This window comes from Balaenoptera acutorostrata, chromosome 17 (genome assembly GCF_949987535.1).
Source record: "Balaenoptera acutorostrata chromosome 17, mBalAcu1.1, whole genome shotgun sequence".
Taxonomy (NCBI): Eukaryota; Metazoa; Chordata; class Mammalia; order Artiodactyla; family Balaenopteridae; genus Balaenoptera; species Balaenoptera acutorostrata.
This window is the reverse complement of record NC_080080.1, coordinates 67976397-68001142: the sequence shown is the minus strand read 5'-3', so window position 1 is coordinate 68001142 and position 24746 is coordinate 67976397. Positions and strand designations below refer to the sequence as shown.

Here is a 24746-nt window from a genome sequence, read left to right as displayed (position 1 = left end):
GAACTGGGTTACTCAGAGTGCCTTATCCTGAGTGTGTTTTCCCACATAAGTGATTTAAGTTTATAGCACCTTTCACCTGCGAGCTCTAAAGCAATTTGCAAATCTATCAAACATCCCTGTAGGGTTCATAAACAGCAAATGTACTTAGCTCCATTTTATAACTGATGTGGGGATTTCAGATACTGTGTGACCAGCTCAGAAGCAAAATCAGAAATGGTCCCCTGATGCCTGATTCCTGATTTTGACCACCAAATTGTGTTTCGCTTGTGGGAAGCATTGTATGAAATCAGTGCCTTTCAACTCCCAGGCTCCCTTATAATTTAATTCCTAGTAGCAGACACAGAGAGACGGAGAGGGTTGGAACCTAGGGAGTTAGAACTCTCACTGTATCCAGACCGGTGTGGACGGTGTCCATCCTAGGAAATGGAGATGCTGGTGACACAGAGAGCCCTGCCCAGAACTCAGAACCGTCGATAAGGACTTGCTAATTCATTTTAGGGCTAAATCAAGAAAGGGCAAAAAGAAGATAATAAGTTCTGGACAGATAGTGGACAGCAGTGTGGCTATAGTTGATAGTATTCTATTGTGTACTTGAAATTTGCTAAAAGGCTAGATCTTGGGTGTTCTCACCACAAAAATGGAAGCTAGCAAAGATGTGAAGTGATGGATATGTTGATTGGCTTGGCAGTGGCTAATATTTCACAATGTCTACGTATAGCGGACCATCAGGCTGTAAACCTTACAATTTTTTTTAAAGATTTTTTAATTATTTATTTATTTATTTATTTTTGGCCACATCGGGTCTTAGCTGCGGCTCGCAGGCTTCTCTCTAGTTGTGACGCGCAGGCTCCAGGGTGCGTGGGCTCTGTAGTTGTGGCCCCCGGGTTCCAGAGCACGAGGGCTCTGTAGTCTGCGGCACGCAGGCTCTCTGGTTGAGGCGTGCGAGCTCAGTAGTTGTGGTGCGCGGGCTTAGATGCTCCGCGGCATGTGGGATCTTAGTTCCCCGACCAGGAATAGAACCCGCATCCCCTGCATTGGAAGGCGGATTCTTTGCCACTGGACCACCAGGGAAGTCCCACCTTACAATTTTTTTTTTAAGTTTTTTTTTTAACATCTTTATTGGAGTATAATTGCTTACAATTTTTGATTGTCAATTATATCTCAGTAAAGCTGGGCAGCGGGGAAGAAAGGGGAAAAAAGGGAAATTGATATTTGATGCTTGCTTCCTCTGTACCAGGCACTTTAGCTAAGTTTTCTCACCTAATTCTTCCGGAAACTTTGAAAGGATTTGCCCATATTGCCAGTGAAGAAACCGAAACTCAGGAGGATTTATCTGAGCTCACAAACTAGTCAGTGACAGACTGAATCCAGCACACCTGACTCCAACATCTTTCCTCTTTCTTTATTTATTTCTTTATCTTATTTCTTTACATATATTTCTATCATGCTTCATTCCGAAGTGCCTGGCAGAGACACATAAAACATAATAAGATACAGAGCAATAAGGACACTGTCGAATGGAAACGAAGGGTAGAACCAGTTAAAATCAAGGCAAAGGTTAATATGCAAACTTCAGGCATGCCACGGAGTTGTAGAGAAAGGCTGCATATTTGGAACTAACTTCCAGATGGCAAAAGCAGAAATGGAAATGCCATCCATTACACAGCTCACTGGGTCACCAAGAAAAAACAAATCTGTTGCTTCTAAGAAGTGGAGTGTACTCTGGAACTTGTTTCAATTATCCTGTGCTGTGTCCACCCTACAAGAGCTGGAATAAAACTCAGAGATAATTTAGTTTTTCAATTCCTTTGTTCTCAGACGAACAAATTTAGACCTACAAGATTAAGGTGACTTGCTGAAGTGACACATCTGATGTTCTAACAGGAAGAGTGGGCAACAGGACTTTGGTCTTCAGGCCTCTTTCCAGTATGCTACCCTAACTTATGGGTTAGGTCTAGGATGAAGCCGCAGACCATCAGGCTTTCCCGGGGACAACTGTCAGTCCTTTGGTGCAGCCCAGTAGGCCTGCTTCAATCAGTTGTCTTCTTCAGGGAGAGGAGATTTGCTCCTGGAAACTAACTCAGATTCTGAAGCCAACCTTCTTCCCAGGGGTCTAGACACTTAGGTAATAATGGAATTTATAGTGAGTCATCCTGTAAAGTAAAAGGAATTCTTTAAGGGAAACAGGACTTTTCCAAACACTTAGGACTCGTCCAAACACTTAGCTATGAATAGAAAACGGATGATATACACTCAGGAAAATAAATTTTGATGTGGCCATTAGTAAATCAGAAAAATGAAAAATTAGAAGACTAAAATGGCAGTGATAATGAGCTACATAATTTAAATTCATCTTTGATGGGAAAATATTGACATGTCTCAGACGATTAGGAAGTAAAGATGTCTCTGTGACAATAATTATCGATCCAACCAGGGACAGAGACCCATTTGAAAATCCACAAATAAGCACATCAGGATGACAGACATCTTAGGAAGTTAAGAGAATTGGTGAGTAGGTATTAAACCAGTATATTTATTTATGAGCCACTAAACTAGTTGGGGGGTGGGAGGAGCCAATATATAAAGATTTTAATGTTTTCTTAATAATGAGTACGTTATTTGGAACATTTAGCTGAGAACCTAAGAAAAATAATGACGGAAACTGAACCATGTATTATACATAAATATCCATGTAGAGGAAAGCACAAAGCAGCAATCAGTTTTATGAAGAACAGCTCAGAGAAGACAAATTACTAAGAGGCTTATTTTGGGAGGCACCCAGAATACATGGATTTAAATGAATTGAATTGATCCAATATTGTATTTACCATTGTGTGACATGATTTTTCTTTTTCAGAACCAAGGCATATTTTTGGACTGGCTGTAACTTAAATTTTTCTAACTTTACTCATGGAAAATATGACTCTACAACAGCTTAAATGTTTAAGAAGGGAAAATACAGTAATGTGTCTATTGCATTTTATGTTCTAAGTATAGTGGGAACGATACTGGATTATCTATCATAAAAAGGAAAATTCTGCCTGACTATCTGCTCAAAAAAGTTTTAGTTTAAATTTCTTGTGAGGGTATAGACATGAATGTAAAACCTGGCATAAATTTTAAGGTAAGAGTAATAATCCATGTTTTTTTTTTAACATCTTTATTGGAGTATAATTGCTTTACTATGATGTGTTAGTTTCTGCTGTATAACAAAGTGAATCAGCTATACATATACATATATCCCCATATCCCCTCCCTGTTGCACCTCCCTCCCACCCTCCCTATCCCACCACTCTAGGTGGAAGGTGGACACAAAGCACAGAGCTGATCTCCCTGTGCTATGCGGCTGCTTCCCACTAGCTATCCATTTGACATTTGGTAGTATATAATAATCCATATTTGAGAGGTAGCATCAAGTGTTAGAAAAAACCCCTGAACCGAATGGTGGAGAACTGGAATCACATCCTTACTCTGCCTTAAACTTGTTTTGAGAACTTGTCCAGCCCAGTTTTCCAACCTATATAATGCAGAGATTCTTTTCCTGTCCAAAACTATTATATATTGTAATTTTACTATAATCACTGTAATCATATTAATTCGTTTAAAAATGATAGTGTTCAAATTATAATCATAATACAGGATATGTAAAATCACATGTGAATTAAATTTTAGTCATACTAATTCTTCTTCATATCACTGGGGTGGAAGGGCCAATATTTAATAGAGACCTGCAATAAAAATTTTTGGAGAGAATTCTTTTTGTAACAAAACAACATAGACAAATTAATCAATTTTCTAGTTTCGTGTCTTTTTACATTACAAAATTTATTTATGTTACTTATAGCAAGTATATTTATTTATTCTCTAATATGAGATGTTTTAAAATGTAGAGTTCACTAAAAGTAAGACAAAGTAATATTCTTATTTTTATGAACTGTGGTATTATCGATTTTTGATAAGTACACAAGCATAAGATATAGCATACCATAGTATGCTATTTATTGAGCCACACTATGCTTAGAACTATACTAGACATTGGTGTATGAAGAGATATAAAGTAAGATTCCTGTCTTTGCTACACTTACAATCTAGTTGGGGAAGCCAGACTCACGTGTACGAGGTCACCTAAGAGTAGATCATAATTTTAACTTGGTTCAAAATTATGTAAATTTTTAGTTACTACCAGTGAAGTCCTGCCACCCCAAATCTAATAATACATGGAGTAAAAGCTCAATTAGTGTATCATTTGTTATATTCAATAAGATTTGACTTCCCTACAGCATCAGAAATCTTTTGTCTATTGCCGACCTAAAAATAAATGCTTTTGCCTCAAATGGCTCAAGGGAATTTTTCTAAGTATTATGTAGCAGGCAGTTCTGGACAGAAGTAGCATGGCCTGAAGTCAACAATCATTATAATCAGGTCTTTCCGACCTTTCTCCCTGTCACCCAACAACCCCCTGCCACCTTCTTAAACAGCTGTGAGGGGAAGTGTTTAATGGCCCAGAGAAAAGAATGATACAGAAGGAGGGGTAGGTGGTGTGTTAGTGACATATTCAGACAGTAGTTAAGTTGGGCTGAATTGCCAGTGCCAAAGGATAGAAAAACTTCAAACCACACCCAATATAACGGCAATACGGGCGAGAAAATGTAGTTCATCTTAGGGAGGGAGAAAGAGATGTAATACATCTGGAGGAAAATAATTAGAAGCCCAGATAATCAGTTGCAGAGCATTGCCAGGAAGCGTAATGTTGAAAGAGGCCAGGGGTGATTACAAATGAGCCTCGGTCTTAGGAGGCAACAAGAAAGGCCGAGTAACTTGAAGCTGACAACGCTGGGTGCTGCCTCATGACGCACGAGGTCCCCGGTCTCTCTTGGAACCAGTGTGATGGGTGAGGCAACATCTGGAATACTGAATACATTTTTTACACCCCATTAACACAAAGACACCGAAAACCTGGAGGGAGTTCTAAAGCACATAACAAGGACTATTAAGAGACTTCAAGGAATAGTTTATAAGGGGAGGATTAAGAGAAAGGGCAATAGCCATGGCAATGGGTAGAAAACAGTCCTAAATAATCTAACGGGTAAAACAATGAGGGAAGGGCAGGAATGACTTGTTATGGCTTCCCTGAGAGGAAAAAAAAAAAACAGAGAACAAACTAAAAGTAGCAGGAAAAAAAAAAATCTAAAACCTAATTAAGCAGGAAAATGTCAGCCAGTTGGGGGAGAATTTGTTGCCACAAAGTAAATCAGATTGGGGAAGAAAACTATGTAACCTCTCAAGCAATGTTTTCAGATGCACAAGTGCAGAACTCTAGAACAGGATTTCCTTGCATTGCAGGAGGGTAAATTATTTAAAATCAGAGCACAGATCATTGAAAGGCTAATGATCATAGCCATGGTAATCATAATACTGGCAGTGGCAGCATTTAATAAGCCCTTGCTATGTGCCAGGTACTGTTTTCAGTGCTTTACATATGTATTAATTCTTTTTAATCCTCACGACGATCGTACCACTATTATTGTTATCATCTTCATGTTTTTCCAGAAGGGGAATTGGAGGTAGACAGAGGTTAAGTAACTTGCCTCTGGCTGTATAGCTAACAAATAACAGAGCCAGGATTTGAACCCAGGCAAGCTGGCTCCAGGTTTTATATTGCAAACCACTATGATCTTTTACAAAAAGAGAGAAAAGTGAGAAAAACCCCTGGGGATGAGGAGCAGGCCAGGGGAAAGAAATGGGCTTGAGGTTATTAAGTGAAAGGCTTCTGGAAACAGTCCCGTTCTGAAGTCATGCTGGTGGGGTGTGGCTTTGGTCCGCCGCCTGTGACTCTTAAATCACATTGCCTTTTGTCGGAAAGGAAAATCATCTTGTGGTTCGATGTGAAAAGGTGGTTAGTCTCTGAAGACGAGAACCCCTCATTAGAAGAATTTCTACCGCTCGCAGCCAGCTCACAGGGAAACCGTGAGTCATAGCTGACGTGAGACCCTCTGACACTTTGTCCCACACCCGTCCACCTGCTCAGGGGCCCTGGCAGAATCCTCAAGCAGTGGGTGTTTGGCTAATTGACCACCTGATTGATTTACTCATTTGCAGATTCAACATATAAACATTCATTCAACAGATAGATAAACATTGCTGTGTTTCTCAGACTTGAGTCAGCTCTTCAAAGAAAGTAAATCCAATGGGAAGTGTCAACTTTTCTAACTCTGAAGCTCTCCTCTCTGAAAATATTTAGACCAAATCAGCTTTTAAAAAAAAAAATCATAGCTCAATTGAAAACACAACATTTAACAAGTCCAGAACAGGTACCATCCCCAGAAGACATGGGGCTCCATGAAGCCCAGTTCAAGAAACAAAAATTCATGCCGCCCCTAGACTACATGCAAGGATGAGGGGAGGGTGGTCCACAGATGAGGTCAAGGCAGCGTTTGCCCTCAAAACCCTTACAGTTTAAGGGAGATTAGGCTTCTACGTGAACATAACTATACCACAAGGAAGAAAGGGAAGACAGCTTCAGAGCCACAGAAATAAAGTGCTGTAGGATCGGGGCAAAGACTGGAATTGAAATGGCTTCTGCTCTGGGCTGATTCATACAGAGGGTGGCGGAGAGAGTAGCACAGGCAAAGGTGGAGAGGTGGAAACCAGAACAAGTAGAGGCAACACGTTGACTGGAGAGAGGGACGATTCACAGAGACGTGCAAGATGGGGTTGGAAAGAGAGGGATTTTTTTCCAGACACAAGGAAGGGCTTGGATGGCAAGGTGTCAAACTCAATGTGATTATGCAGGCGAGGGGGGGCCATCAAAGATCATGAGAAGGTGATGTGACCCGAGCTGGTCTTCAGGAAGCTGGCAGTGAGAATGGAAAGACCCTGGAGCCTGCATAGGAAAGCCAGTCAGGAGACAGTGGGCCCCCATGAGGGGTGTCAAGTAATCAGGAAAGAGGGACAGATCCCAGAGCTCCGACCCGACTAGAACCTTCAGGCGGTAGCCGCTGCACAGCAAGGGGAGCCAAGGGGCAGGTGAGGCGCTGGATGGCCACGCCTGGTGAGTGATGACGCCACTCCGAGAGTTAAAGGATAGCTAGAGAAGTACATGTGCAAGGGAAAGTTATTCATGCTGTTCTGGGCAGTTGCATTAAGGAGCAAGGAAAACATTCAGATGGAGATATTCTACAGGTAGTTATAGATCAAAGATGAAAGCAAGCTAAACAGAGATCCCATCACGACCCAGAAATGAAATAGGTTGGATAAGTTTGAGGTTCAGAAATGTGTGCTTTAAGAGCAATACCAATGAAGTGCCTGGATTCTAGGATCTGTATTCATCGTTCCAAGCCAGTCAACCAAGAACTGTCTTTCTTCCTGTATGTAAGTGCAGGCGTCGGGAAAACCTGCTTAATGAAGCCAGGGAGTGGCTTTGACATGGAAGGCATCTGGCTGCCCTTGGACATGGTCTCTCCCTAAAACAGAAGATTGAAACCTTCTAAAATTTAGAAAAGTTAAAACTTGCATGAGTGTGTTTGTATAGATACAGATGTGTATAAATATTTATTCACAATCACATACATACACACATACGTGCACCTATATATACATATATAAGGCAGAATTTTCCTAGTCCTTCCTACTTGCAGGGAAGGCTATGTATGTGGTTAATGGGGTGAGCAAACCCGTTAACCACATACATAGGTCTAGGTTTACCCCCAGGAGTGCCTGTTCTCTGAGTGTAATTACATTGATTACAAAGACCACCCTCCTTCTCTCTCAGAAATGTGCCAACAATACATTTATGGCTACCCTTCTGAGAGTTATAAGGTCTTAGAATTCAAGAACTAACCCATTTTGGTCCCCAAATCTCAAGCTCCCTTGCTTTCTCCTTCATCCGCCTCCTATTGTCATCTTTGGCAGAGGACAAATTTGCAGTTTCCCTCTTTAAAAGGATCAGTAAGCCCTGTTGCACAGTGTGGCCTTTCTTGGGTGTGACCATGCCAAATTCACAAATGTGAAGTCCTTCCAGTGGCCTTTTCAACGAGCAGCGGAGTTTTTGTGGCACATATACCTCTATTTTACTATAATTCTATGAAAATTAGTCGTCTAGGTTGTAACTCCATGTTGCTAGAATTTTTGATTATCAGTAATAAACACATTTGCAAAATACACATAATGCAAACACCAATGACATAAAATACATGTGACATAAAAACCCTGACGACGTCCCACATAAACGGAGTTTACTACGGTTCCTTGGCTGGGAAAATGTGTACTGTCCTGATAGGCAAAAACAAAGACAAGTTTTTCAATAGTGGTTTTGTAATTCGCAACTCTCAGTTAGAAAACTAATTTTATCACAAAGACAACTTTCAGTATTCCAAATTTCATACTGGCTACTTCTCTGATTCTTATATCAACTTAACAAAAAGGTACATTCTGCTTTTATCACTTGCACTCAGAGTATCATGATCATGATGGTGATTTTACTGAACTATAATCCATGTACTTGGGCACTACTTTTATTTATTCAAAAGGAAAATGTATATGTGTCACCTTGCTAAAGGATGAAAGAATTACATGAGTGTTATTCTGGCATCCACTGTTACCAGGTTAACTTTTGTTTCACTGCCTTTTTTTCAAGTCATAATTTCATGTTGATGCATTTAGTTATGCTTAATCATTTCATATGAGAAAATAATCCTTTTTTCCCATTGCAGCCTTTTTTGGAAAATACCTCAATGAATATAATGGCAGCTACATCCCTCCTGGGTGGCGAGAATGGCTTGGATTAATCAAGAATTCTCGTTTCTATAATTACACTGTTTGTCGCAATGGCATCAAAGAAAAGCATGGATTTGATTATGCAAAGGTAATTTTCAGGCACTTTTACACTGCATCAATTTACTTTGTGCATAATGGGGGAAAGCCATTTTCAGTGTGTTAGCCCATACACTAGATTGGCTTTCTACATTCTCACAGTATTAGAATGAGAAATTTTAAGGTAATTTTAAACTCCAGGCAAGAAAAAGGCTCTCAAGGAGCACTGACTTTGAATAGTGATTTTTTTTTTCCATTAAGATGAAAGACAATCAGCCTTTGATGAAAGCTTTATCAGAAAAATCATAGATGCCTCCACTCTGTCTTGGGATAATTTTTGGGTTTTTCCTCCTCTAGGGGACTTATCCACATAATCATATGTTCATCTCATACTGTTTTGCTTTTCACTGGGGTGAAAGTATATTCTGTCTATGGCTTCCAATTTAGATGTAAGAATAACAGCAGACAAGTGAAATAATCAAAAGTTGAGAAACCACATTCTTTGCTTTTACTCCTGTCTGATCACACTTTGATATTGACAAGGACACCTGCCCCATGGCAGCTGGAGTCCGCAAAAGTCTGTAAGGCTGTCAGTCCTACAATTTCCAAATCAGTTCATAGAAACTGAAATGGACATGCCCCACAATTCAATCCTAGGATTTCTAGGATTTCCAAATCAGGTCATAGAAAATGAAATGAACATGTCCCACAGTTCTCTAACAAATGGATTCCAGATTAGACTTTGTAAAAGTCACACAGGTTTTGTGATTGCCAACTTAAAATAAAACTATTTCCAGATCGCTTAAAATAAAACTATTTCCAGATCGCAAGAGTGGCGGGGAAAATATCTTTGAATTTAGCCTGCTAATTAGCCTAAAATGCCTTCTTCCCTCCTAGCCATATCCATCTCTTCCTCCTTTATCTAAAAGAAGCCGAGGATCTGCTCTATCTAGCACAGGTCACTAGGAAACAGCTATTGGTAGAAGTCAGAAAGAGGAGACTTGATCTAACTTTGGCACATTGCTGTCTTTCCACTTGGCCTGATTTGAGTACAGGGGACTTGGGGTGAGGGTGTATGTCTCACTCTTTCATACCCTTCAGAAAACAATGCATGCAAATGAATGCGTATTAGCAATTCACAAACATTGCTAATAGGTTTCCAAACTCATCAAAGTTGAGAGCTGGCAGGGAGGGACCTTGGAGGCAGATTTGAGCACTGTCCTACCAAGTGCACTAATTGTCACTGCTCATTTTTTATCTGTGGGGATGCTTGTCATGCTTCTGTTCAAGCTATTAACCTTTCTTTCCCTGTTGTCCTAAGGAGAGGAAAGTAATCAAGATTCCTTCCAAAGACTAAATCAGCGTAACTTGCCCGTTATCACAGCTGATTGTCAAAGACAACTGTGTCAAAAAGAATATGTATCTTTTTTTAGGGAGGAAAGGAATGAAGCACACACTCCCATGGCCAAAGGTGTTAGCCTGTGGACTTGTCTTAACAATGACATGTGACACAGATTTGGTCCCTTGGGCACTGCTTTTGCAGCTGTTCTGGTCCTTGAATCTACATGTGATTAGTCATGCCTAGAAGCCTCTGACGGTGCACATTGCCTAGGCACTTTCTGAATAAACTTTATACTGGAGTTCCAGGCCAGTGATACACACTTAGAGGAAGCAGGTGTTTCAAGTTTTCATTTTTTTCTTTTTTATTCCATTTCTTCCCCCTCTTCCCCTTATTGCTCTGTATCAGCCCCTTGGACTGCCGGTTTAAGTCATTTTATTAGCAAGTCAGGCTCCAATCCCAACAGCTGGGTAATTTTAGTTGTGCAATTAACAGAGTATAATCTGCAGGAAATCAACTGCTCCCCATATTGAGTGTTTCAAATAAATTAATTGATAAAATGTTGCCACTTTTCCCTGTGCACCCAGATTTTGGCCAGGACTTTCATTAGCATTTATTATGTAATTCTCACAGGTGAATTTTTAATTTAAGGGAAAGATCTTTTCTTTTGTTTGTGCATTTATGCATGTGTGTGTATGCCTGTGTGTGTCTGTGTGTGTGTGTTCTGCAACTGTGAATTTGTAGTGGGCGTGGGTGTTTCCTGCCCTTGAAGTAATTAAATTTTTTTTGTCAACGAATTACATCAGCGAAACCTGAGAATGAAATATGTATCCGGTGTTTCATGTGCTGGAGCATTTGTATTGCCAGATCTGATCATTATCTTGGGCAAACGGGACTTGACCCTTTTTTTTTTTGCTAATTGCTAAATTGCACGTTATTTTTAAAAAAAGGTTTGTGCACGTTACCACTTTAGCAAACCTAGAAGGTAACTGGCAGCTGATTTCCTCTGTCTCCGGAAGATGTTTTGCTCCTTTGGGAAGTAGTTTCCCTTACTGCTTAAGATCTTACCTCCTCATTCAGTGAGTTGCTTCTGAGGGAAAGCAGTATTCAAATGTGATCTGATGAATGTCACCTTTTGTAATTTTTGTTTTGTGTCAAATGTATGTTTCAGGACTACTTCACAGACTTAATCACTAACGAGAGCATTAATTACTTCAAAATGTCTAAGAGAATGTATCCCCATAGGCCCATTATGATGGTGATCAGCCACGCGGCACCCCACGGCCCCGAGGACTCAGCCCCACAGTTTTCAAAACTGTACCCCAATGCTTCCCAACACATGTGAGTAATAACCTCAGCTCCGGGACCTGCTGAACGTGGGCCCCTCCTTTGCTCCCCATCTCGCTCCTCCCCTGCACCCCGTTTCCTTCCACGCGGCATCTCCACGAGACAGGAACACCGGCTTCTGCCCCGAGATCGCGGAACAGGCAGACCCTGAACTCAAGGGCTTGTCGAGGTGGTTTGATTAGGAATCACATCAACATTTGTAAGCGGCTAAATGAAAAGAAAGAGAAGCATACGGGGTGAATGGGGGGGCGATTTTGATCAAGGGTTTCCTTCAGTTGTCTTAAATAATATTCACAAACGTGATCTAATAATAATAATGATCAAGCAGTGAGTTTCTCATAGCAGCTGGGTGGCAACCCCTGGTCTGGTTATAAAAACCTGGGTGGATTTCCTGGGCATGGGCTGTTGCAGCTTTGCGGCAGATGTGCAATTAGCATTGCTGCAGAGGCAGCTGGAGTGGGCTTGCCCGAGAGGCCTTCTCAGGTCACGGCTTTCAAATAACCTGATGTTTCTTTTTAAGAGGAGGGGGTGGGGAGACACAGAGTAGAGGGCTGATGGCATACAGGGACAGGACAGAGAGCAGAGAGCTGTAATATGCGGATCATTCTCACTAGCCAAAGTCGATGCTTAGGCAGCAAAGGACGTGATGTTGATTTTCACTCTGTCCTCACACTTTCTTCTTATCCATTGCAATAATGCACAGTCTTCTACGCAGAGCAGTTGGCTCTGTGTCTGCCTAAAGTTTGACCACCAGAGAGGTAGGGAACAGGGTACTGATGTGTTTCGTTCAGCACTAAACCTCCGGAATACATTCTTCATCTGTTTGTGCTTAAAAATCATCCCTTTTCATCCACACTGATTTTCTAGCTATGATCCCAGACAGAAAAAAAAAAAAAAAAAAAAGATTAAATATACTTCCTTACGAAAAGAGGTAAATAACTACGGAAGGCATTCTAGTTGCTGGTCAAGACATATCCCTGGAAAACTTTTTCTTTTTATTCTTATTTTTTATCTTATTATAACTAATAAACTGCTGGGTCCTGGTCAGTGGTACTTAGATCCTCTCTATCGTATCAAGTGACTTAGAAAGAAAGAAAGACAAGAACTGACAATACGTATGAAGCCAGGGTGGGTGCCCTACTGAGCATGCCCAGGAACTTGGAGGGTGAAAGTGTTTTGATGCATAAAATATTGTCGACAAAGAAGATTGCCCCAGCATCTGGGGAATACGGTCTGGATGAGCCATTGTGCTTTGGAATCAACCCTGTGGATGGATATACAAGCCTCTGAAAACCTACCCTACGTATAACTATGCAACTAAATTCATGAATGAAGCCCATGAGTGGTGAGTTGCTCTCCATTACCAATCACTTGCAAATTTAGTAACCAGCTGGTTCAGTGAGAGAAAAAAGTTTTTTCAGGCTTCTTCCATGCCCTGGAACCCACCTTCCTCTTTTCTTTTGAGTCAGAAATCTCTCCCTTTGTTGTGTTAGCAGAATCTCAGCCTAAGGTGATTTTCCACAACTGTAAACTTCACTGATGTTTTCCCGAGTTTGAGGACAAGAGGTTGACAAAATGTGTTTTATGGCTCCTTAGAAGTCAGCCTGCCTTTGAAGCTTCAGGGCAAGGTCCTGAGCCTACAGGAAAATCAGCCACAGGTCAAGAGGTTCTGACAGCTCAGCGGCATGCACAGACAGCAGTGCAGGACCAGAGGAATCTGCAGAGTTCTCGGGCCCTCAACGATGGCTTTTTAAAAAAAAAAAAAAAGCATCTCTGATTCCAGCAATTTAAAATTCTATTAGTTCCACAAATATTTATGGAGCGCCACCTGTGACATTGTACAACATAGCAGGGATATAGGCACGAGGAAGACACAGTTGCTAACCCTGGAGACCCAATGAACTAGGACAGAGGTTGGCACACAGGGGCCAAATCCAGCTTGCCACCAGTTTTTATAAATAAAGTTTTATTGAAACACAGCCATGCTCATACAGTTAGGTATTGTCTATGGCTGCTTTTGCAATACAACAGTGGAGTTGCATAGTTGCCGCAGATACCGTATGGCCTGCAGTGCGTAAACTATTTACTGTATGATTCTTTACAGATAAGTTTGTCCTGGTCCCCTGCTGTAAGGGGTAGTGTCCAAATACGCTTATCAGGCCCAGAAGTAAGTACTAGAGCAGGGATCCCAGGGGCTGTGGAAGTTTGGAGGAGGAAGCATGCACATCTTCTAGAGGAACCAGGAAAACTTCAGGGCCCAGGAGGCATTCAAAGTGGGCCGCAAAGTATGGGCAAAATTTCTGCAGCTGATACGCAGAGATTGGGTAGATGATTTCAGGAAGAGAATATGGTGTGGAAAAGTGGTCGCCATGTAAATGAGGCCATCTAAGATGTGACCTAGGAAAGCAATAAGGGATAAAGCTAGAAAGAGAAATTCACAGAATATTGAGAATTTGTGTAATTTGTATGTAACCATAAGCAGAGAGTCACTGGAGGCCATTTAGTAAAGGTAGAATGACATCATATGTGACTTGATCATTTTCCCATGCAAAGTTTCCATTATTCCTTTTTAATTCAAATAAACCACCCGTGTGCCTTAGTAGTGATTCTATAAAGTGAAATCTGCACATGGCAGAGTGAAAAGTTCTCAGGCCTTGGAGCCAAACAAGTGTGGGTTCCTATCTCAGTTGTCCTCACCGAGCCTGTGGGCCGTTTCTTTAAGCTCTCAGAACCTGCATTGTCTCATCTGTAAAATGGGAGTAATAACTAGCACCTTGACATGGTGTCATGAATGACAATTAAAAGAGGCCCCACCTTGGGCCTGGGACACAGAAGCCACTTCATAGATGCTAATTCTCATTGATCCTTTCTGTTAAGACAAACCATAAAAAACTGTTCTTTCTGGATTGGATCTTTCTTGACCTATAAAAAGTGCTGCTTCGTTTGGTTCAACTTAACGTTCAGGGAAAGCAGCTAGAGAAAGGACGAGTTGATACTTGTCTGTCGTGACTTGACAAGTCTGTTGACTAGCTAAGACCCACATTGATGAAGCTCTCACACCTGGCTATTCTAAAAACACAGACAGGAGAAGCACCAGCCCGGGCTGTGTTATCTTTGCCAGGTGCAAAATGTGCTATAGGCAAGTGCCAGTTTGGAGAACACTCTTAGCCATAGAAAATGAAAATTCACACAGTGGGTTGAGTGATTCAGCTTCTGTTTGCTGCTGAGCTTGGGGCTTTGTGCACCTAGAATGGGGAGATCCGCTGTGTCTCCTGCAGACCTTCGAAGCCTTGAATTCAGGGCATCTTTGTTGTAAAAGTCTCCCCGGCTGCCGCTGGAGGAAAGGGCTGGAGAGAGTCCGTGTGTGTCTCTTGTCACTGTGAGTGACTGCCCAGGTTCACAGTTCAGTCCGCACACAAAAGGAGTGAGACAAATTGAAGACAAGCTTTCCATTGTGGCGCTCGGAGCTCCTGAATGGCTGGTTTCCTTAGCGAGAACAGGAGCAAGGCATTCAAGCAAAGGGATGCAAGAAGTTAAGTGCTTTGCAGAGATATTCGGCAGGCCCTAGGAAAAGAGAACGAGAAGCTGTAGGCTCTCCCCTGTCGGCGGGGGGATGCAAGCCATGTGAACGCTTTCCTTGAGGTCACCTTCCTTGGTGGTCAAACATTATCCAGATGCCTTTCATCCGCCTTGGGTTAGAGCTATCTGACCCCCTCAGCCTGCAGCGAATGTATCGGGTTTCCATGGTGTTCGCCGTTCCAACAAAGGAAGGAAGCCAGTCCAATGTTGAGGCTAGAGGTTATGCCAGCCAGCTAAGAATGAGGACAGATTACAGACGGACGGAAGACACTGTTTGATCAGACAGTGGCTCAGCCAATCCTGGCCTCTGAGAGTTCTGAGGGAGCCTCCGTCTTGATAATACCTATAATCACCGTTACCATAGAGCCCTTCACTATGGCTGCGACCCTCCTGCACTTCCCAGTAAATTCCCTCCCCCGTATCCTCACAGTAATGCTATAGCCTCATCCTCACTTGGCATCGCTTTTCTCTCCTGGCCTCAGTGATGTGATAATATGCACCTGTGGACAAAAGCCTTTATGAGAAAGGAGATTCCATTTACCTTCCCGATGATTCTATTTGGAGCTCAGACTCCCTGAATACTTTCCTACCAACTATGCATCTATGAACTTAAAAAAAATTTTTATTCCAATTCAACAGTTCTTTCTTTCCATCCCTGGAAATGTGTATGACTGTACACACACACACACACGCACACATGCACACACACACACAGGTTCATGTGAAATCTAAAATTTCAGTAGAACAATCCACATCCACTGAGTTGCAGGAATTGTTCTGACAGTGGAGTTTGGGATGGACATGGCATGTCAAATGGAAAACTACGTCTGTGTAAGCCTCAGAACAGTTTTCGAAACACCTTTGTTATCTCAAGTTGGAAAGAAATGTCTTGCCTTAAAAAGAATTTGCACGTTCTCCCTTCATTTCTTCCACAGATACATAAAAGGACATGCTTTCGAAGATGAGAGAGTTTTAAATCCTCCATAAACATTTGTGATTGGGGCAGAATTCATTGCTCCCTTTCCTATATTCCCACTCTCTTCTTCTCTCTCTGTTTACTACATATCCCATTGCACTGGCTGTTTACCGAGATCCCCGAAGTGCAATCGCACAAGTCCAGGGGGCCGTATTCACACTCAGTATCACGTGAATGGTGCCCTGCTGCTAGGCAAGGTCGTTCTTTCCCAAAGGCAGGACCCAGCGGTCCATCTCTACCTCTCGTTGTCTGGTGAGCACAGCTCCTGTTGCTCTAGTTGTACAATACATTTTTGTTTAGCAAATGAGTAAACATGTTAACCCCACCAACTAGCTGACATTAAGACACTTTTAACTGGTATGAAAATAGTTGAACAATCAGTTTTATAAATTAAATGGGTACCTAGAGATAGTATAATTCCATAAATTTTTACATTACAAAAATGAATACCCAAAGTTTATTTTTTTTAATAAAAGACCCAAATAGCTTTGCCCAGCTCACATAAGTAGATAGGGACAAAACTGGAGCCCAAACTCGACTCTCTTGGACCCTAGATCTTTCCACTACACCGGGCTTGTTCAGTACCCATCACAGTCACAATTAATAGGAGAAGAGTTCCCTATGTATGTCTTTGCACAATTAGAATTGGAGTTTGCAGTATCATTGGAAGACTCTTTAAATTAGTTTTATGATATGCCTTTTTATTTTAAAGTTTTATGATATATCTATAATCAAGATCATTTGGTATTATCCTGCATGTGTTCAAATATTACCCACCTAAAGACATTTGAACTCAAATGGGGAAGATCTCCAAGAAGTCAATTAAATTAAATAAGTTTAATTTTAGTGAAAGCTGAGATGGTGTGGCCTGGGAGATTAAGTCTAGAATTTCCAATTTAATGCTTTGAGTGTGTGCGTCTTAAATCTGTACAACTAACTTATTCTGGGAATCGAGACCTATTTCTCAGTGAGCAATGATCCTGCTACCAATAAGGGTATTAAGAGTTAGGATTTTTGTTGTCGTATGAGACTAAATAGCAAATGAAGAAAACACATGTTCAAATACAAAACGCTCGAAATATATATTCTCTGGGGTGACAGCAAAGACCATCAGTGGTACAAATGAACTACTAAGTTCTTTGCATTTCCCCGCGAATGGGTTTAATATATGACACATGCATTTCTTGAAACTATTTCTGTGCTAGTAAGAATTATTCTCCCTAAACAACCACCCATCAAATAGAAAGGGGACATGATTGATTTTCAGAATTCTTATCCCTGTTATGTCAATAAGCAATACTAGCAAGAAAACCAAAGCCCGGGGAGAATTGGCATTGATGGCAAAGGTTGAACTTACAAGGCCAGTAGTCTGAGCGATCTGCGAGCTCGTACACTGAGCAATAACTCCAGACAAACAATGACTAGAGAAAAGCAATGTGCAGGGAAGCCTTGCTGGGCAAAGCTCACGTTTTTAAGTATTGGAATAATCTGTTAAGGGTTACAGGTGCCTCCCTGAAAGTTAGGAGGTCTGGAGAACACAGTTCTGGGCCAAACACGTATCTGAACAAACAACAGACCAGACACATGTTACTGTAACTCGGACAGATTTTCATTTTTTGAGGTTTTTTTAAAAGAAAGCAAAAGAAACTCAAAAACGACAAGTTGGTCCTTTGTCCTCTCCATTTTCAAGCAAACAGCCAGTGTTATCTACCTTTTTGAGGGTGCCTCCAGTGCGCCCTGGAGGGTCGGACTTGATTCTGTATTTGCAACAAACATAGACACACAGCAGCTGGTGGGAGGCGTCTGAATGGGAAACAGAAGCAGCTAATATTTTATTTTATTTATTTTTTATTTATTTATTTTTGGCTGCGTTGGGTCTTCGTTGCTGCACGCGGGCTTTCTCTAGTTGCGGGGAACGGGGGCTACTCTTCGTTGAGGTGCACGGGTTTCTCATCGTGGTGGCTTCTCTTGCGGTGGAGCACAGGCTCTAGGCGTGTGGGCTTCAGTAGTTGTAGCGTGCGGGCTCAGTAGTTGTAGCTCGCGGGCACTAGAGCACAGACTCAGTAGTTGTGGCGCATGGGCTTAGTTGCTCCGTGGCATGTGGGATCTTCCCGGACCAGGGCTCGAACCCGTGTCCCCTGCATTGGCAGGCGGATTCTTAACCACTGCGCCACCAGGGAAGCCCGCAGCTAATATTTTAAATCAGGATGAAGGCTAATGATTTCAGGACTTACTTTTTATAGAAAGAAATGTATGGATCAGTGCTTTTAATGATGGGGATTTTGAGGTGCTTGCTGGGGACGGCAGTTCAGTGTGACGTCATGGAGGGAGCAAGGGTCCCAGCATGTTCTTTCAGGGCCTCCTCCATACGCTTTACTATCTCATTTGTAAAGTGGGAGTAAGATGCCCTGCCTTCTCCGGGCTGCCACAGCAAGCAGGTGAGCTGTGATGTAATAAGCTCTCTCCCAGCTACCTGTAAGTGTGGGTGTGAGGTGGTCACAGCATTTGTCCTCTGGAGTCACTGACACCCCTTTGAAGCCTCACAAGAACTCTTTGAAATCCTTGCTCCCATTATAGAGATGAGGAAACAGAGGCCTAGAGCAAAAAGTTGCTCTAGATCACCCACTAGTAAGTAACAGGACTGGGATGAGAATTCAGGTCTGATTCCAAAACATTCTGGAACAATTGGATATGTGGTTTTCCACTGTTCCCTAAAACAGTTACTTGCTTCTCTGTGGCTCGTGTGCCAGCCAACAGCTCCAGGCTCTGTCTGAATAATTGTAAGTCAATTCTTAGGGCGGCAAGCCTTCATTATCCCTGGGGGACAGAAGGCTGCATCTTCCAGGAATTTGGAAAACCCCAGCAGGAGGCAACCGCAGGTCTTTGGCAAAAGATCACTTTTCAACAACACTGTCAGTTCCAGCGACCCCCAACCTTCCACCTGCAAGCCCCTGAGCAGCTGCTGTTCTGTGGGAAGCAGTGGAAGCCGGTCTTCCTTTAAAAGGCAAATGCTTATCCCCCCTCCACCCCTGCTGAGATCCCACCTGGAATCTCATCCCCAGAGCCGGGGGTGGGGGGGGGGGCGGGGGGGGGTCATCTCCCACATCCAGAAATTAAGAAAAACAGGGGATGGGGGAAGGACAGGTTTGACAGCGGACCTGAACTCTCCCTTTTAATATAAGCCAGATTGAACATATGTCATTCTGTAAATCCGGGAGTCCAATTTGAGGCTTGTAATTTGCTGCAACCTTCCCTGTTCCTCAAAGCGAGGTGGATGGAACCCTGCCAAGCACTTGAAGGTAAACGGTGGAGGACGTGATTTGCCCACTGTGAGCCTGCCTTTCGGTTCCCTATTGTAATTTTTATCTGTGTTGAGTTTTTGTGGTTTAAAAAAGTCGACTAGATTTATTTTAAAATTAAGGCAAACCAACATCAAAGGCAGTAAGAGGAGCTGGTTAGGTATTATGAAGAAACCCCATGTAATCTTTTATAGCCGTATTGTTTTTCAGGGCACGTATCAGTAAGTGGTGAGGGACCTTTCGTGACCCACTTGCTCTATTTCTCTGACCTCAAACTACCCCCATGGGTGAAAATCTCTTTCCGCCGGGATTTAGAAGCCCCCTCTCTCCACCTCCTCTTCTGTCTCTTAATCTAATCCTGTTTGTAAGGCGACACGCTGCGTGAAGAATAAGAAACATGGGCTTAAGTCCCTTCCTACTGCCCAGGCCCCTGAGATACAAGAGTCAGATTTGGCCCATGGTGCAATTTTAGATATGAAGAACGCTTTCAGGCCAAAAATGGGACCATTTGGTTCATGAGGTGTCTACTTGGTAAGGAGACGAAAGTTAATGTTGAAAGTTTCTCTTGAAAAGAATGGCAAGTGATATCTGAAAGTTTGTTTCTTAATGCCATGAGATTTTTTTCAACCCATACCCTTATATAGAATACATTTTTTTATTGGCTCATGTAGGAAACTCAGGTACGTCTTCTGTTCCGGGCACTTTAAAGTGACAGATAGATAGATAGATAGATATAGAGAGATAAATATAGATAGAGGGGATAGAGATAGATGACAGATAGATAATAGATAGATAGACAGATAGATAGACAGATTTGTTGTTCCTCAAAACAACTTTTTATTAGAGATGCTCTTATCTCCATTTACAGGTGACCAAATCAAGCTGCAAGTGCTTTTCCCACCCTACAAATCTGTCTCTTTAAAGGGGAGTTAACTTACACTTCTGAGTGTAACTTGTACACTTTTAGGGACAGTGTTATATTGGCATTTGAGCTGTGGCATTTCTGCTGGTTAACCCGCATCCTTACAGATCATCAGGGTAACTTTTTGCACCAGGAAAACCAATGGTACCAAAACAGCATTTTCAAATATTAAAAGAGAGGTGCTGCAAACCCACTGGCAGAAGAAAATGTATAGTCACAGGTGGCATTTATAGAGCCCTGTGTTCATGGAAACACCCCTGTGTACAATCATGCATCTCAGAAACTCCAAGTTCCCCCATGCGAAATTCCCTCCATGACGGAACCACTGGAACACGGTCGAGGCTCCTGGACTCACCAGGCTCACAGCGACTGATTGTTTCTCTAGTTTTATAATAAATGATGCCACAGGGTCACCTTCAGTCGTCATTATCCACCATCTTTCACTGATAGGATCCTCCCCAGAACAGAGACTGGTAATCAAATTTCTCGATCAACATAGACTGTTGCTTATCCTGTGAGACTGGCTATTTGCACAGTTGTGGTTCATATGAATCTAAGATGCAGGAAACCCCCCTCATTCTTTCTTTTCATTTTGTTAAAGCGAATGGGCTTTGGAACCAAGTCCTGGGTTCTATTACCCGCTAGTTTTATTAATCTGAGAAAGTTATTTATCTTTGCTAAGCCTTAGTTTTCTCGGCTGTAAAGTAGGAATGATAAACCTATATCCCAGAAGAGCTGAGCTAATTAAATGAGTCGATGTGAATAAAACACTTAGCATGATAGCTGACACGTGGTAAATACTCGCTAAGTTTTTAATATTAAGCAACGCTTATATGCTTATCAGCTAAGGAAAAGATTCAAGTACATTATAGTCTGGCGGAGAGGTCAAAGGAAAAACAAACATTTCTCACTGTGAGAATTGTTCTAGCATAGATATGTTCTTTGGGAGTGTGAGGTAGCAGCATCTAATGGTCCAGGGAGTTGGGGAATACTTCAAAGAGAAGGTGAGGTGCTTTGTGCGGCCCCAAAGGAAAGTATGGACACCTTTGGATCTCTGCAGTAGATTAAATATAGGCTTGAACTACCTGTCCTAGAACAACAGAACCCACTTCCCTATAGTTAGCAAAAAATTATGCCCTGCACCTATATTGATTTGTCTATAATGAATAGCTCTATTGGTAAGCATGTATATTGCCGTAGACTTGGTTATAATTCCAGCTAATCCAATTAAATTAATGGTATCTATATACAAGGTTAGAAATGAGAAAAATTCATAGAGACTAGATATGGAAGTAATCCGTAAAATACCCTAGTAAATTCAAGAGAAGAAAATGTATTGAAATTTTGATTCCTCATCATTGCACATACGTATTAGTGACTATATTTCATAGCCTAATTAGCAATAAAATTTTACAAGTTAATATCACCATGAGAACATTCCCTTCTACATTACTGAGTTTTATCTGTAGATTTGTAACATGACCACAACCACGTTGACGTGTTTTTACACATTTTAGTCAAAGGACCCAAAGGAACTTGCACTAATTAGATTTTTAGCTGCCCGTCTTGGTCTTATAAATTTGAATCCATATACCTTCAGAGGACTTGTGCTGTTTGGGGTGGTGCAGACTTCAGATCTCTATATAAACACAGAGAGATGTATGGGAGAAAAAAATACTTTAGCAGTGTCTAAATTATCTTTCCTAAATGGTTATTTCACAGCCTTTAACTTGAGATATGTCTCTAAATGGCTAAAAAGCGTATGTAGTAAGACTCCTTTCTGGATATTTGCAGAACTCCCAGTTATAACTATGCACCAAATATGGACAAACACTGGATAATGCAGTACACGGGACCCATGCTGCCCATCCACATGGAATTCACAAATGTTCTACATCGCAAACGGCTTCAGACTTTGATGTCAGTGGACGATTCTGTGGAAAGGGTAAGCACGCGAACTTGCCTCAGTGACAGGTTTTGGTCCAGCTCCCCTTATGTAGACCCATTCTTGCCAATCCTGTTTTTGTAGTTGTTGTTGTTGTTGTTTTTCATTTTAAGAGAGAGAGCGTGTGTGTGTGTGTTCAGTTAATTTATCATTGCTCCCTTATCTCGTCCCCTTTCTATTACCTCTCCATGCTTGGTTCTTGTGGAGCCAGTAGCAAAGAGGAGATACAAATCAAGACATCATAAATCAAGGGCTATGGCCACAGATACCTTCAGGAATTAAGCAAATAATGTAAATAGCAAAATCAGATCCAGTATAAGGCAATAGGGAATGGTGGGGCTTGTGGTGAACTTGAAACTAAGTGCCCCCATCTAAAGCAAGGAGCAACTACTCAACTTCAACTAATTTTTGTTGTATAAGAATGTGGATCCAGTGTCAAGTCCTCTGACTTCTAAAAGAAGCCAGAAATACAAAAATTTTATTTGAAATTTCCTGAATTTTAAAACATAAGCCAAACAAGACATGCCTGAAGGCTGGATCTAGCTGGATCAGGCTCAGAAGTAGCCTGTTTTTAACCCTTGATAACTAGATATGAGTGATGATAGTCAAATTTGCTTTTAAATCACTTTTCAAAGTAAAACCTTAAAGTCTGGTGGTGGAGGTTGTTTTGAGGGATTTTTTTTTTCCAAATAGGCAAACAAAACCTTTAAATAGAACGTACCAGACTCACAAAAGTTACATATTATACAAAATCAACTGTTATTGGACTTTTTCCCTCCAGGATTGCAGGCAACTGGAAAATGTGGGTAATGTACATGTTTGTCGGCCTTATTAAAGCAGCTCTTGCCTTCTAAAAATAATGGAAAAAAGGTTTGGGTGAAATCATGGCAACACTGTTGTCATCTTGCGCCATCACAATTGCTTCTGACTGGTGTCTGTGCTGTGTTTCAGCTGTACAATATGCTTGTGGAAACAGGGGAGCTGGAGAATACTTACATCATCTACACTGCCGACCACGGTTACCATATCGGGCAGTTTGGACTGGTCAAGGGGAAATCCATGCCATATGACTTTGATATCCGTGTGCCTTTCTTTATTCGTGGTCCAAGTGTAGAACCAGGATCGATGTACGTATTTCTCTGTTTCCCACATTCAGCTGTCATAGCTCGTGTATGTCTGAGATAATTCAATTACCAATCTCAGGCTCTGGTTTCCTTTCATCCAAACAAAAAGGGTGCATGTAGGTTGGTAATTTAGAAGACAAAAAACTCCTCCCTGCTCCACCCCTCCCCCACCTCTGCCACATGTTAAATTAACTGAAGTATACTCTTTCAAGAGAAAGGAAAAATAACTGTATCAGTGATTAATTCTCTCAAATTTACCAGAATGCATGAGGCTGTGCGCACAGACACAGAATGTGTGTGACCTTTAGGGACATCACCCTTACCTTCTTTGAATCTTTTTTTTAAAAATAACCAGTCCTTCCTCTTGTTTTTTATTTTTTAATTATCACTAAAGAATTTTTTAAAGAAAATTAAATTTTGAGAACTTTAAATAAAGTTTAAATAAATTTAAATAAATTTTAAGAAAAGAAGCCTGAAGGACTGGAATTCCATTTCTGTCACCTTAAGCAAGTCTCTGCATCCCTTTGTATCTAGATATTCCCCTCGTAAAATGGGTTTCATATGCCCTGCCGATCAGAATGTTTTGTGTAACTGTTAGTAGACATAGAGCAGGTGCTGCCCGTTAAAAAGCATCTGTGAAAAACTTCTGATATTATTATGGAAGCAATAGGCAATATTCAAATGGAGGCAACTCAACCACTTAAATAAATGTGTTTTTAATCATTAAAAGAATGTTTTGTGTAAAATGAGATCTTGTACATGAACCAATTATGGAAAGAGTGAAAGAAAAGAGTGCAAGTAGAATTCAAAAGCTGGAATGATCCTTAAAGACCATCCAGCCTGGACCCCTGATTTCACAATGACGACGCTCCGCAGACAGGGTAACGTGCCTCTCTCAGAGTCCCCGATCGTGGAGGTGGCAGCCTTGGGGCCCAGATCCCAGATATCCTGAGTCTCCTCTACGAGTCTCGTCCGCTGCTGCATTCCACTGCATCCTGGGGAGGAGGGGATGGCAGTAAGAGGGACTTCTTTGGAGAATGTTATCATGTCTCTCCAGATCATTGGAAACCCCTGGGGAAGTGTCAGATCTAGAGTGAGAAGGCTCTATGTTTGCAAGACTAGGTAGCATGGATTGAATTCAAGTATAAAAACCTTGTGTCCTTTTTCAGAAGGTTGATTTCGAAGCCCTAGTTCAACAGAGGAGTGGTGGACTGTCGGGTTTCAGAAGAAAATACACAGCTTACAAAAACCAAATATCAGGCCACAGTTTGTCTGGCAGTGTGGCCAGAGTTCAGGGGTGCAGGCGTCTCTCCAGCCCTGTGAGAGACGGTTCGTCTTTCTCTCGGCCCTGGTTGCTGACCACTCAGGCACCTCCCAGATGCAGCCAACATCCCTCGGGGACCA

General features: G+C 41.7%; 1 protein-coding gene across 6 annotated transcripts in view; it reads left to right on the top strand.

The window, feature by feature from the left end:
• Positions 1 to 24746, top strand: part of SULF1 (sulfatase 1) — a 158310-nt gene that overhangs the window by 102149 nt on the left and 31415 nt on the right. For 5 of the 6 annotated variants that reach the window (XM_057532226.1, XM_057532223.1, XM_057532225.1 and 2 more), the window contains 4 exons: positions 8712 to 8863; positions 11322 to 11491; positions 22068 to 22218; positions 23170 to 23345. In XM_057532226.1, coding sequence (XP_057388209.1) covers positions 8712 to 8863; positions 11322 to 11491; positions 22068 to 22218; positions 23170 to 23345 — 649 coding nt within the window. The remainder of the gene's footprint in view (positions 1 to 8711; positions 8864 to 11321; positions 11492 to 22067; positions 22219 to 23169; positions 23346 to 24746) is intronic. The other variant, XM_057532227.1, reaches the window with a different exon arrangement.